This window comes from Orycteropus afer, unplaced genomic scaffold (genome assembly GCF_000298275.1).
Source record: "Orycteropus afer afer isolate SDZICR_OR568_19922 unplaced genomic scaffold, OryAfe1.0 scaffold00123, whole genome shotgun sequence".
NCBI classification, from domain to species: domain Eukaryota; kingdom Metazoa; phylum Chordata; class Mammalia; order Tubulidentata; family Orycteropodidae; genus Orycteropus; species Orycteropus afer.
This window is the reverse complement of record NW_006921710.1, coordinates 3,451,535-3,466,431: the sequence shown is the minus strand read 5'-3', so window position 1 is coordinate 3,466,431 and position 14,897 is coordinate 3,451,535. Positions and strand designations below refer to the sequence as shown.

General features: G+C 51.0%; 1 protein-coding gene across 1 annotated transcript in view; it reads left to right on the top strand.

The window, feature by feature from the left end:
• Positions 1-14,897, top strand: part of HMCN2 (hemicentin 2) — a 211,885-nt gene that overhangs the window by 126,446 nt on the left and 70,542 nt on the right. The window contains exons 38-48 of the mRNA XM_007944228.2: positions 774-950; positions 2,082-2,239; positions 3,272-3,395; positions 5,004-5,179; positions 6,033-6,129; positions 6,273-6,392; positions 8,416-8,577; positions 9,165-9,446; positions 10,723-10,890; positions 12,005-12,118; positions 12,587-12,673. Of these exons, the coding sequence (XP_007942419.2) occupies positions 774-950; positions 2,082-2,239; positions 3,272-3,395; positions 5,004-5,179; positions 6,033-6,129; positions 6,273-6,392; positions 8,416-8,577; positions 9,165-9,446; positions 10,723-10,890; positions 12,005-12,118; positions 12,587-12,673 (1,665 nt within the window). The remainder of the gene's footprint in view (positions 1-773; positions 951-2,081; positions 2,240-3,271; positions 3,396-5,003; positions 5,180-6,032; positions 6,130-6,272; positions 6,393-8,415; positions 8,578-9,164; positions 9,447-10,722; positions 10,891-12,004; positions 12,119-12,586; positions 12,674-14,897) is intronic.

Sequence of the window (14,897 nt, the reverse complement as noted above, 5' to 3'; positions counted from 1 at the left end):
GCTGTGTATCCAAGCCCAATATGTGCAGGTTACTACCCAGGCCCAGAGCCTTTGCACTAGTGTCTGAAGCCTGCAGTGCTTCACTCAGAGTTTGCAACTTCACAGGATGCCACAGGGCTGAGCGCAGAGGACCACGGCCTCTGAGTCACCATCTGGCTGGCCTCTTCTCTGGACCAGCAATTGAGGGAGGAGCAGGGAGCATGGGGTTAGGTGTGGGTGCTCATATAGGATGGCATTGAGCTTGTCAGGAGGAGGACACATCTGCTGTACCCCATCTGAACCAGATCTACCCTGCTTTGCTTGGAGTAGGTGAGCCATGGGGAGTCTTTGCTCTTCCCATGGGGAACCCTATTGGGTTCTGGGATGGGCCATTGGCAAAAGGTGAGGGAGCTGAAGATACAAGAGGCCTATTCTTACTTGGGAGGTTGTTATTTTGGAGTGGACTGTGGTCTCCCCCAAAACTCTCCCTGGTGAAATGATCTCCTGGCAGAGGGAGGAGACAAGGGGGGCCAGGCTGGGTTTGACTCTCCTAACTCCGGGCTGCCCCATCCTCCATCCTGTGGGCCTTCCTCTCTGCCTTGTTCCTATCTCAGGCCGCCCTGTGCTGCTCCACACTCTGCCCCTCTCCCTGGAGAACTCTGGCTTTCTTCAGTGCTTGGAATAAAAGCACATCAGGTGGCCACCCTAGAAGGCTTTTCTGAATGCCTGCAGCACTGGCCGAATCTGAAAGGCTGGCAGGACCCCTGGCATTTTTCTGTCCTTTTTTCCCCCAGATATCTCCTGGTTCAAAGGTCACCAGCCTGTCTCTGCCCGGGCAGGAGTGACACTATCTGCTGATGGGAAAGTTCTCCACATCCAGCGAGCCCAGCTTTCCGATGCTGGGAGCTATCGCTGCGTGGCATCCAATGTGGTGGGCAGCACGGAGCTGCAGTATGGCTTGCGTGTCAATGGTGAGCTGCCTTGAGATTAGAGAGATTCTTGTTTAAAAAGTTGTCTTTCCACCCATTTGTTTGATCATCAGTCCCTCTCTCCATCCATCCATCCTTCTAATTGTCCATTCATTGATCCTACCATTCATCAATCCAACTCCCCAATCACTCATCTATTATCTGTTCACTTATCCCTCCATCCATTTGACCATCCATTCATCCATCTATCCATCTTCTGTCCAACCACATTTATTAAGTACATGCTCTAGGGCAGACCCAAGGGCTAAAGCCCTGAACAAGACAGACCCAGCAGCTTTCAGTCTAGTGGAGGATACAGTAATTAGATACTATCACCCAAATCATTGTTTCATGACAGTTGTGATAAGAGGTAGAAGGGTGAGGTTCAGGCTGCTCTGAGGGCCTGCAACCAGGGAGGACTGGCCTGGTGAGGCTGGAAGGCATCTTTGAGACCAAGATGCTTAACCTGAGACTTGTTGGAAAGGTCTGACCCTGGAGAAACCTGTGAAATTTGAGGGACAGAAAGGAGGCTTGGGAGCCTGAAGTTTATAAAACATGGAGAGGAGGGGCCAGAGCAGTGCTGGTGGCCAATGGAGGCTAGACTTGAGGGCCTCGTAGGCCATAGGGAGAGATTGGATCTCTATCCTAAGAGCAGGGGCTGACTGGGCAGGTGACTGGAACCTTGGACACCATGGCTTGTGCCTCTCAGATATAATCGAATCTTCTGACTGCTTCCTGCTGAAGAGGGGCTGATATCTCTGAGATGGGAAACAAAACCCATCCAGGAACTCTCAGCCCCTTGTTATCTCACCCTACCCCACAATAAATGACCTCATGTTAACCAGAAGGCCCAGGTTCAAGTACCACTTCTGCTATGGCCTAGTTAGTTGACCTTAGGCAGGTGACGCCCCGTCTGGAGCCTCAGTTTCTGTCTATAGAAACCTCGTGGCATTGTCTGGAACCAAGGAATGGTGTGCCCATGTTCTGAGCAGTTGTCCTGTGCTTTTGTTTGTGCCCTCACTTCTGTGGAGGTACTTGGACAGGGGCAGGGCTGCTCCTTCAAAGGGAGCCCAGCTGGCACCACCTACTTCACCACAGCTCAGAGCGTGGCTCTGTATGGTCCCCACCCCGCAGTACCTCCGCACATCACGCTGCCACCCAGCCTGCCAGGCCCCGTGCTGCTAAACACCCCTGTTCGGCTGACCTGTAATGCCACTGGATCCCCCAGCCCCACACTGATGTGGTTGAAGGACGGAAACCCGGTGTCTGCTGCAGGGACGCCCGGCCTCCAGGTCAGTAGGGCTGAAGGTCCTGGCTCACCTCCTTGGTGCCTCCACAGATGCCAGAAGCAAGGTCAGGCCATGGGAGCTTGCAAGTGAGGGACAGGCAACAGCCCAGAGGCGTTGGCTGGAGGGAGGAAGGAGGGGCTACTTGCGAGGCACAGAGACGTCTAGAGTTACACCTTCCAATAGAAATAATGCTCACCATAAGCACTCGCCATATGTGTAGTTTAGAGTCTTCTAGTAGCCTCAGAAGAAAGATCTTGTGGTCTGCTTCCATAAAGATTACAGCCAAGAAAACCCTCTGGGGCAGTTCTACTCTGTCACTTAGGGTTGCTATGAGTCAGATTGACTCAACAGCACCCAACAACAATGGTAGCCATATTAAGGAGCCATCGTAGTGCAAACAGATAAGCTGTCAGCTGCTAACCAAAGGGTTGGTGGTTCGAACCTACATGGCAGCTCTGTGCTTCTGTAAAGATTACATCCCAGAAAACTATGGGGCAGTTGTGCTCTGTTACACAGGGCCACTGAGTCAGAATGCAATGGACAACACCTAACAACAGTAGGTAAAGAGAATAGGTGGAGCCATTTTAATAATATATTTTATTTAATCCATTGTATCCAAAATACCATTTCATCCCGTGAACAACGTGAAAAAGTATAGATGAGATGTTTCACATTCTTCTTTTTGTATTAATTCTGAAACTGGTTGTGTATTTTACACATGTGGCTCATTTCAAATTTGGACTGGCCAGATCTCACTATCCATGCATGGTGGCTGTGGTGGCTGCCATAGTGGACAGGGTGACTCTAGAGGACCCTTGAAGGCTGGTGTAAGTGGGCTGCCAGCTGGCAGACGTTATATCTGGGAATGGGGTATAAGGTCACGAATTCCTTATATTCTGGGGGTCTCTGGGGATCTTGAGCTGGCTACCCAGGCATGCCTGTCAGCAGGGCCAGCTTGTGGGTGTGTGGTTCCTGCCCCTTGACGTGTTTGACAGTGGACATGCAGCCTACTGTGGTCGTTCTTCTGCGATACAGGTCTTCCCTGGTGGCCGGGTCCTCACCTTGGCCAGTGCCCGGGCCTCTGACTCCGGCAGCTACTCCTGCGTGGCTGTGAGTGTGGTGGGCGAAGACCGCCGGGACATCGCCCTGCAAGTCCACAGTGAGTCTGGGACCCAGGAGGCCTGCGTGCTGGAAAGGTGGGACTGGGGACATGTCCAGTACATCCAGAAGGAGAGAGGGTGGCAGGCCACAAAGAGCCTCACTATTTGTGGTGGCCTGACACTGGCTGCTTTCATGTGGCAGAGACCTGTGCAGGATTCCGCTTCTCCCTGTGTGTGAACTCCCCCATGGTGAGCAGGTGGGTGGTAGATAGCACAGCCCTTCATGGCCAGGAGCTCTGTGTTGGTTGAAAAAGTGGATGGAGCACAAAATATCAGGAGAAGCACCAGGCCAAGAGCCAGAAGACCCAGAGTCCCAACCGGGAAGGTCCAGTGAGGAAAGTCCATTCTGGAAAGGCAGTGTGGCTTGGTGGTTAGGAACAGACTCTTAAGTGTGGTGAACCAGGGCCTCTAACCCTGCCTTCTTCACTTACTAGCTCCATGACCTTAGACTGGTCACTTTGCTTCTCTGGGCCTTAGTTCCCTCATCAATAAAATGGGGCAAAGAATAGCACCCACCTCACGGGTTGCCATGGAGATATACTAAGCCCATTAGAACCACCTTTGCAGTTGCTATTGTTTTTTAATTCCCCGCTATGGGCTTTGGTGGGAATCTATTGAGGTCTGGAAAGGACTCTGGGAAATGCAGAGCCTTGGGGAGGAGGTGTGGGAAGTGTAGATCCAGCTTTGTTCCTTGGCTGGAATGATGATAATGGTGACAGGTACTGTGTACACGTGGTCCGTCATCGCTTTTAATCCTTACAGCAGCCCCATGGGGTGGGTGCTTTCTTTATCCTCATCTCACAGATGAGAAAACAAGGGCTCAGAGGCTGAGAAACATCTTCAGGGCTTCACCCAGCAAGTGAGCTGTAGAACACAGGAGTCCAACCCAAGAGCTCAGACTCCTAACCCCGCGTTCTTAACCACTAGGCTGCAGAGGTTATTTTGATCTTAAGGGGAAAGACGACTCTGGGGCCTGCTTTTTTTTTTTTTTTTTTTTTTTTTTTAATTATCATTGTTTATTAAGTTTTTATTTTGGGATAATTACAGATTCATAAGGAAGCTTGGTGGCACTGTGGTTAAAGCACTAGGCTGCTAACCAAAAGGTCAGAGGTTCAAACCTACTAGCCACTCCATGGGAGAAAGATGTGGCAGTCTGCTTCTGTAAAGATTTACAGCCTTGGAAACCCTATGGGGGCAGTTCTACTCCATTCTATAGGGTTCCTGTGAATCAGAATTGAACATGGTAGTGTCATATATAATTATGAGAAAGAATACAAAGAGATCCTGGGTACCTTTTACATCTTGCAGAATTGTAGCACAATATCACATCCAGGATGTTGACATTATTGCCATCCACCAATTTTATTCAGATTTGAGATCCTTTTAAAGAAGGTCTGTGAAGGGAGTTGAGAGGTAGAGATATGGGAGGTTGGGGGGCAAGAGAGTTACAACTCAGGGAATAAACCCCAGTCTTGAAAATGACTCTCCTGGCTGCTGAAAGTAGCCTCAAAGAGGCCAGGCCTGACCCAGGTCACAGCCCCTGTCCTACCTGCCCCATCCCTTCCTTCTTGAGGGAGCTCATCTTCTGCTCTCCCCCACCCCCACAGTGCCCCCTAGCATCCTGGGAGAAGAGCTGAACGTGTCAGTTGTGGTCAATGAGTCAGTGGCCCTGGAGTGCTGGAGCCATGCCATGCCCCTTCCTGTGCTGAGCTGGTGGAAGGATGGGCGCCCCCTCCAGCCACGGCCTGGGGTCCACCTATCTGCAGACAAGGCCTTCCTGGAGGTATGTGGCCTCTCCCAGAATCGGAGCTTCCCCTGGGGCAGGGGCAAGGTTTGTGGGTGGGGTCAGCATAGCACCACCACTGAAGCTGGGACCTCAGCCCTGGGTCCACCAAGTCCCTACAAGTACCAGGTCAACCAGACGTGACCCAGAATCCCCTCCAGTCCCAACAGCCCTGTCCAAGCTGCCTCTAAGGTGGGTGAGGACAGAGAGCAAAGCACTAGGAGTGAGCCTCAGTGCCTCCCTCATGGCGCCCCCATGAGCTGAGTGCCTTCTGACCCCTCCTTCTATACCCCGTATTCAGAAACCCCATCTGGCTCCTCCTGGCCTTAGGCCAAGTCCAAACTCCTTAGCTAGGCACTTTAGTCCCTTGGTCATCTAGTCCAGCAGGGCAGGGGTTGACAGGGGAATAGGGTTCCAAGTCAATTAGGAGTTGAGTTTTAGCCTTGCCTCCTCCCGACCGTGCCACTTTAGGCAATGACCTGACTTCAAGGGCCTCGGTTCCCACGGTTGTAAACACATTGGTGCCTGTTGCCAGAGGAGGCTGTGAGCAGGTTAAGGGCAAGAGGGTGTCTGACCTAGCCGGGGATGTCCCTCTACCCCAGCAGAGCTGGGCTACACAGAGCAGGTGGTTAGTGCTGTACATGTAAAGTGGAGTGAGGCTGCAAGGCTGCCATCCACAGAGCCCATTCTGTGTGCCTGGCCCATCTCAAGCCCACCGCAGGCATCACCTTCTGGAACCTTCATGGTACAGGAGGTATGGGAGGTAAGATCACTTCCCTGTGTTCTAGTAAGGCACAGTGACATGTCTCAGTCTGTCCAAGGGGCAGCCCCATCTCTTTTTCCTCTCTGCCAGGTGGACCGAGTGGAGGTGTGGGATGCAGGCCGCTACACCTGTGAGGCACTGAACCAGGCAGGCCGCTCAGAGAAACACTACAACCTGAATGTCTGGGGTGAGGGTCTCCTGGGCTGGGTTGGGGTTCCCTCTCCCTGACTCTTTGGTCCCCCCCCCCGCTATAGTTGGTGTGCCTTGGCTGAGCCCCTGCTCCCCCATTTTTTCCCCATTCCGGCTCACCACTTGTCTTCTCTGCTTCAGTCCCTCCAGTGTTCCCCTTGGGGAAGCCCCAGACCCTGACTGTGATCGAGGGGCATCCTGCCAGGCTGTCCTGCGAGTGCCGGGGGGTCCCCTTCCCCAAGATCTCCTGGAAGAAGGACGGTAGGATCGATGCTGTCATCCAGCCCCACCTCACTGCCCAGCACAAGGAGGCTACCCTCACCCTCTTGTGTTTGCTCCTGGCTGCTGAAAGTAGCCTCAGAGAGGGCCAGGCCCACCTCCCAGCCCCTCAAGCCTCACTGAGATGGGTGGGCTTACTGACCTGAGGGGTAGGGTGACACTTCTATCAGCTTCCCTCTGCTCTGTTTCTAGGACTGCAGTATGACCTTCCTTGGTCCTTTCTAGCCAGCCTGATCCTCAAGCCTCACTTCTGATGTCTCTTCTTCCAGGAAGCCTTCCTTGACCCCCACCCCCAGGTTGAGGCAGGGCTTCCTTAATGCAGCCCCTTTGTGCTAACTTGTTACATTACTCACCTTAGTCCTTCCATTTGCCCATGAGGCACTCTCTAGGCCACCACTGAATTATCTGTGCCTGATACAAGATAGGTGTTCAATCAGTACTTGGAATTTATCCATTTAGCCAGTATTTATTGAGACCCTCTCTGCAGGACCCTGTTCTAGGCACTGGGAATATAGCAGTGGACAAACACAGATGAATCCCTGCCCTTAGAGTGGGGCAAGCCAGATAATAAACAAAAAGTTAGCAAATGACTTGGCACCTTAGGTGATAAGTGCTCAGAGAAAAATAAAGCCAGGAAGGGAGAGATGTGCTGGAGGGTAGGGCTTGTTGTCTTAAGTGGAGGTGGCCAGGATTGCTTGATGGTGAGAGATGAGCATAAGAGTATCTCAAGGAGAAAAGTGTTCCAGGCAGTGGTAACAGCAGGTACACAGGCCCTGGGGCTGGTGGAAGCCGAGTGTTTCTGAAGAACAAAAAGAGGCCAGTGGGGCTGGAGCAGAGTCAGTGAAGGAGAGGGAAGCAGAAGATGGTCACCAGAGTGAGGGTGTTGGCCTCAGACTCTCAGGGCCTCTGCAGGGCTCTGGACAGAGGGACACTATCGGATGTACATTCTAACAGGATCACCCTGCTGGCTGGGTTACGACTAGACCTTTAGGAGCAAGAGTGGAAGCAGGGCAGCCAGTCAGGAGGCAAGAAATGCTGGCAGCCTGGACTAAGTGGTGGCCATGATGTGGCGAGAGAGGGCTGGAGTCTGGAGGTGTTTGGACAGGAGTGTTGCCAGGATTTCCAGGCAGGCTGAATGGGAAATGAGAGAAACGGAGAAGTCAGGGATGGCTCCCAGCTATTTGGTCTGACAGCAGGGGAGTCTGCAGGAACAGGTGTAGGGAAAGGTATGTAAATTTTGAGACGCCTGATAGACATCCAGTGAGATGTCAAGTCAGCAGGTGGATGTAGGTATCTGGAGCTCAAGGGAGCAGCCTGCACTGAGAGTAAATCTAGGAGCAATGAGACAGGATAAGGTCTCCAGGGCAAAACCGTGGATCAAGAAGAGAAAGCCCTGGGACTGCCAGTGTTGGAGGAAGGAATTGTCACATGACTACTGGGTCCCCTCGCCCTGCTGGGATGTGCTTTGATGAATGTCTGGAACCCAGAGCATGGTCCCATATACTGGTGCAGGATGATAATAATTACTATTTGATCCAGTGCTTCAGAGTTCACAAAGTCCTTCCTCCACATTGGAATCTTGTAGCCAAGTGTACTAGCCACTTGGGATTCCTCTCCCCAGGTCACTTTTGCAAGATGAATGGGTCATTCGTTCAGTAGCCTTCTCTGAGCCCTTCTGGGTGCCAGCCCCTGAGAGCCTCTGAGTACCCCAGGGAGAAAGTAAAGCAGAGTCTGCCTTCTTGGAGGGCCCAGGCCAGGCAGATTTAGATGAGACACCTGCAGGCAGCTCTATGATGGGGAGAAGCTCAGGGGTTGTGGGAGTTCAGAGGGAGAGCAGGACCAGATTTAGCATTCAGAGAAGGCTTCCTGGAGGAGGTGATATCTACATGGATACCTGAAGGATGAGTAGGAGTTGGCAAATATAAGAAGCCAAGGGTTCCAGGTGGAAGGACCTCATGTCCCCATAAATGCCTTGGACCAGTGGCTTCTTTTCCATTGCATCCAGGTCAGCCTTTGCCTGAGGATGGGGCCAGCCTTGAGCAGGTATCGGCTGTGGGGAGGCTGCTCTACCTGGGGCAGGCCCAGCCCAGCCAGGAGGGCACCTACACCTGTGAGTGCAGCAACGTGGCAGGGAACAGCAGCCAGGACCAGGAGCTGGAGGTACACGGTGAGCCAGGCCAGTTGGTAGAGGGGCCAGAAGGGCAGAGAGGGGCCACTCAGCAGCACAGACCACCCACTCACACACAGATCCCAAGCAAAGACAGGAACAGCGAGGATGAGGATGCTTCCATGTTCTCTCTGAGATGATTGGCATCTTATTAACTGCCCTTCCCTGTCAGTTATCTTATAGCTCCTAACCTAAACATGGGAGAGTGGGCAACATGATCCCTAAATATAAGTACCCCCCAGTGACCCAGAGAAAACAACACATCTGGAAAGAATTGAAACAAGAAACTGTCAGACTTTTGTGACACTCCCACACACATCAGAAACCCAAGTTTCCTATTTGTTCAGCTGCTGTGGCTCTCTTTCTGCTGGACTGCAGGTGGGGGTGGATGGGAGCATTTGGGGGAGGAGTGGGCACTGTTATGACCCATTATAGAGATGGAAAATAGAGGCACAGAGAGGTGAGGTCACTGCCCAAGGTCAAAGAGCCAGTGGGTGGCAGGATGAGGACACAGCCTAAGTGGGGGCATGTCCATCAAATGGTCAGCCTGGAGCAGCTTTTGCTGATGTGCTCTTTCCCAACCCCAGTTCCCCCTCAGATCGCTGGCCCCTGGGAGCCCAACACACAGGTCTCTGTGGTCCAGGACAGGGAGACCACTCTGGAATGCAATGCCACAGGGAAACCCCCACCAACGGTGACATGGGAGCGGGACGACCAGCTGGTCGGGGACAAGCCTGGCCTGGAGCTGCAAAACCAGGGTCAGAGCCTGCATGTGGTACAGGCACAGGCTGCCCACGCCGGACGCTACAGCTGCGTGGCTGAGAACGTGGCTGGGAGGGCTGAGAGGAGGTTTACGCTCTCCGTGCTAGGTGAGGACTGGCTGCCTACCAGAAGGGCAGGAAGGGACTGGGCTGGAGAACAAGGCTGGTTCAGCCTCCAGACACAGACCTCAGCTCTGCTTCTGGCCTTAACCTTGATCTTCTGGACTCGGGTCTCTGATGAGGGCTGGTGCTAGGGGCAGCCACCAACACTGCTCTCAAAGACAGGGACTGGCCGGATAGCCCTGATTTCTTTCAATCAATCCTCCTTCTCTCCCTCCCTTTCTCTCTCCTTTATTTGCTGTTCCCCTTCCCTGTTCTGGGCACTGGGGAAATATGCAATCTTTATCCTGTGTGAAAGAGTTGCTGGGTGGTGCAGATGGAAGCACTCAACTCCCAACTGAAAGGTTGACAGTTCAAGTCCACCCAGTGGTGATTTGGGAGAAAGCCTTGGCCATTTGCTTCTGGGGAAAAAAATCAGCCATTGGAAACCCTGTGGGGCACAGTTCTACTCTGACACACATGGGGTCACTATGAGTCTGTTTCTGGGAGAAATCCTGCATGGCTGGCATGTGATGGGGGAGCTGAGGGGCCTGGGAGAGACCAGAAAGCCCTGAACTGTTGTGGAAGTCAGGACAGCTTCCTGGAGGAGGTGACTTTTAAGCTGAAACCTAAAAGCTGAGTAGGATTTAGCTGGCTGCAGGGGAGGGGATGAGTGACCCTCCATTCAGTGACAGCTCATTTTGGGTGACTGGGACAGCTTTGTTCATTCCAATTGTGTTTTGAGCTCCTACTGTATGCCTGCAGTATATAATTCAGGGTAGAGGCAGGAGTGGTAAGCGAAAGGAGAGGTGGACAGGGGTGGGTTTACAGAAGGCCCTGGCTCATCACACCCCCCGATATGAGATCATGAGTATTGCCTGCCAAGTGTGGGTTCCTTTACAAATGGGTCCTTTGAAACCTGCAGAGCCACTCTCTAGCTCCTGTGTGTGGATTTAGGGTGGGCGTCTGTGCTCACCTTCGCTTTAGTGTCATTCTCATTTGCTAGGCACTGTGCTAAGCACTTTACAAGTGGTGTTCAATTCTCTCCACATCCCTCTGATGGGTTGGGGAAACTGAGGCTAAAGTCTGACTCCAAAGCTCAACTTGTGCCCTTCAAGGTGTCACAGCTTCAGTGGGAGTAGCTCTGATCCTGTCCCTTCTGCTCTTCAGACTCTCCTGATGTGGGAGATGGGGGTCTTTGAGGAGAACAGTCAATGGGGAGGGGCAGGTAGGAGTATCCAGTCCCTACTATGCCTCCTGAACACAGCTGCTTCTCTGTGACTAGTGCCTCCAGAAATCATTGGCAACTCAGACCCGCTGACCAATGTCACCACCACCTTGCACAATCCCTTGACACTGCTTTGTGAAGCCACAGGCCTCCCACCCCCAGAGGTCCACTGGTTCCGAGGGGAGGAACCCATCAGCCCTGGGGAGGATACCTATCTCTTGGCAGGTAAGTGCCAGCCAAAGATCTTCCCTCTGCCTCTGCCCATTACATGTCCATGACTTTTGACCCTGAGCTGCTAGACCTGTTTGGGGTTACCATTCCAGCCACTGATCCCTAACTAGTGTACCTTGAAAATGTTTGTCTGGTGAGGTGCTCTAGGAAAAAAAATAGCTTTTGGATTTAAATAAGTTTGGAAAATCCTTCCCACTCTACACTTCTCCTAGAGATCCATGGTGTACATGTTTACAGTAGAGGTTTTGATTAGTCCTGTAGGAAAAAAAAAAAAAAAAAAACTGTGTGGCCCTTACAACATGTCACAGAACAGTAACAAACTTTTGGAAATGCAGATCTAAGTACCTTCCCCATTGAATATTCATTCTTCTCACAAAGTTGTTTGGGATAGTTCTTCTGAGTATACAAATGGGGAGACTGAGGCCCAAGAAGCAGTGTGCCATTCAAATCTCGCAGAGGCTTCAGAGGTCCATGAAGGCTCCCCCTCAGTGACCCATCACTTGTTCCACCCAGCTCATGCTGGAATGGCAAATGTATTTCTCCTTGCACACCACTTCTGAGCACGTCCCACAGATAAGAATTCAGAGGCTGCATCTAGACCTGATGGAAAGGAGAGCAGTGGTCACCTAGTGACACCTGGGCACAGGAATAGCAATGATGGCATGTGTACTATGCATCTGCCCTCCAGGGCCGACCTTAGGAGACCCTTGGGCTCCTCTGAGGAGCTGGCTCACCTCTGAGGAGTTCTTGGGAGAAGGCCTGTTACTGTGTCCATCAAAGGAGAGTGGGGGGTTAGACTTGGGTCAGGACCCCATAGTCCATTGCCATCCTTTCAGCCCCAGCCATTCATCAGAAGCAGAAGTGACCAGAGTGACAGACTAGTGCTAGAAAGGAGTCCTCAGGTGTACCCTGGTGGGAGTCTGCTGTCCAGGTGTCTCCATGTATTTATCCTCCTTGAGCCTCAGTCCCGTCTAAAGAGTGAAACCCTCAGGGAGACAGACATGTACACACCTAAGTATAGCACCTGGTGCTCACCCCTTGTTGGGCTCGGCTTGGGACGGAAGACTGCTCACAGCCGGCCTTGGGCCCCACTCCCCTCCTTCTACAGGTGGCTGGATGCTGAAGATGACTCAGGTGCAGGAGGAGGACAGAGGACTCTACTCATGCCTGGCAAGCAACAAGGCTGGGGAGGTGCAGAGGAACTTCAGCGTCGAGGTCCTGGGTATGTTGCTGCCCCATTCGCCTGGGCGCTCATCTATCCTTCCTTTCCAGCTTAAAAGCTTCTAGGGGCAGGAGCCAGATCTAACCGCTCATGCTTTATCAGGGGGCCCACCACAGGGAAAGAGGGAGAGGCCAAGTCTTGTTTACTTTGTTTCATCAGAAACCTCTATGCTGAGGCTGCCATGGAACTTTTCCAGAAAAGCAGGGACTGACCTATAATAGAAGGGAGCACATATTTTCACCGCAACCAAAACTGCTTTCCTGTGCTCTGGGCTTTCCTCAGAGGCACTGGTTCTTCCCCTCAGCCAGCAGCAAATATTTATTAAACTCACTGCCATGAGTGAGCATAAGGGAATGGGGAAACTGAGGCACAATAGGAGAGTTGTGGGTTCTTGACTTCTTGCTCCACAGATTTCAGCCTGAGTGACCAACCCTAGTCACTAACCCTCTGTCTCCCTGCTTCTCCCAGTTCCTCCCAGTATCGAGAAGGAGGACCTGGAGGAGGTGATCAAGGTTCCCAAGGGACAGACTGCCCACCTGACATGTAACACCACAGGTAAGGGCCATATTTACATGGAGGGTTGGAAGAGGAGTGAGGAAGTAGCTTTGGAAAGGAAGGGGGCCCTAGGGTTCTGGCCTGTCTGCCCCCAGCCCCAGTTTGGTCTACATTTTGGATTCAGCTCTGTGTCCCTGCTCATCTCTGCACTTGCTGTCCCATCTACCCTAAACACTCTTCCCTACTCCTCACTTGACTACAGATCTCAGCATCCAGAACCTTCCCCCAGGAGCCCTTGGCTCCCACAACCCCCAGTGCTTTCTTGTCCCAGCACGAAGGTCTTGTGACATCTGTATTCCCAAGCCAGGCTCTGAGCTTCTTGAGGACTGACGGGCTACCTGGTCACCATGGTTTCCTGGTACCTGGTTACTGTTGTTGTTAGTTGTCAGCAAGTCAATTCCAACTCATGGTGATCCCACATGTACAGAAGAGAATTGCTTCACAGAATTTTCAAGGCTATGACCTTTGGAAGCAAATCTCCAGCCTGTCTCCCAAGGTGCCTGAGGGAACCACCAACATTTTTCGGCTTGTAGTTGAACACTTAACCATTTGCAAAACCCAGGGACGATTCCTAGCAGAGTACTCACTCCATGGCGTTGATTCCAACTCATAGCAAACCCTGTAGGACAGAGTAGAACTGCTCCTTAGGGGTTTCTAAGTCTATAAATCTTTTTTTTAATTTAATTTTTATTGTGATTTGGGTATAAGTTTACAGAGCAAATTCATTTCCCATACAGCAGCTCACATGCACTTTGTCTCATGACATTGACTACAATTTCCCACAATGCAACAGCTCTCTTCCCACTTCCTCCCCATAGTTACCTCTTCCCTGTGTCCTTCCTCCCATGCATTCCTTCCCCCCAAGCGGTCTGTCTCCCTGTACATATATACTGCCCTTCTATTCTCCCGTGATTGTTCTCTCCAAGGAGTGTATCTACCTAATGTACATGTTCAGCTCATATGCCTGTCTTTTGTTTGGCTGGAAGCCACAGGAGTGGGTTTAATTCCAGACCTGAAGGGCAGCTAGTGGCCATAGTCTCAGGGGTTTCACCAGGCTCTATCAGACCAGCAAACCTGGTCTATTTCTTTTTGTTTTTTTAAATAATTTTGAGTTTTGTTCCACATTGTTCTCCCACTCTATCCAGAATCTCCTCCATAGATCCCCCTCCAAGTGGTTGACAGTGGTAGCCAGGCACCATCTAGTTCTTCTGGTCTCATAGTCATATAGGCTAAGGATCACATGGTGTACTAGTCCCTTGGACTAAATGTTTCCACGTGTCTTTGATTTTCTTCATTCTTCTTTGCTGTGGACAAGGAGGGACCCATCATGGCATCTAGATGGCTGCTTACAAGCTTTTTTTTTTAAATGCATTTTATTGAAATATAATTTATATACAGTGAAATACACAAAACTAAAGTGACATGGATAAATGTTTCTTTTCTTTTTTTTTTTTTTTTTCTGCAGTGTTCCCTCCCCTCCCTTCCTACCTCCGGTAACCAACAAAGAAAGTTTCCTTCCATATATAAACCTTTCCTTGACTTTTCACAGTTATGAACTAATACTGTATTTGTCCTTCTGTGATTGACTTATTTCACTCAGCATAATGTCCTCCAAGTTCATCCATGGTATGCAGTGTTTTACCGATTCTACATTACTCTTCAATGTTGCATAGTATTCCATTGTGTACGTATACCATAGTTTGGTTATCCATTCTTCTGTTGATTTGCACGTAGGCTGTTTCCATATTTTTGCTATTGTAACTAATGCTGCAGTGAACATGGGTGCGCATATATCTGTTCGTGTCCTGGCTCTCACTTCTTCCGGATATATACCTAGTAATGGGATTGCTGGGTCAAATGGTATTTCTAATTCAAGTTTTTTAAGGAATTGCTATACTGTTTTCCACAGTGGTTGTATCATTTTACAATCCCACCTGCAGTGTGTGAGAGTCCCAACCTCTCCACATCCTCGCCAGCATTTGTTATATTCTGTCGTGTTGAACTTTGCCATTAGTGCTGGGGTGAGATGGTATCTCATTGTTGTTGTTGTTTTTATTTTATTTTGATTTGGGTGAAGATTTACAGAGTAAATTCACTTTTCATACAGCAGTTCACATATACTTTGTCTCTTGTCATTGACCAAAATTTACAATGCAGCAGCTCCCCTCCCACTTCCTCCCCATAGTTACCTCCTCCCAGTGTCCATCCCTTCATACTCTTCTGC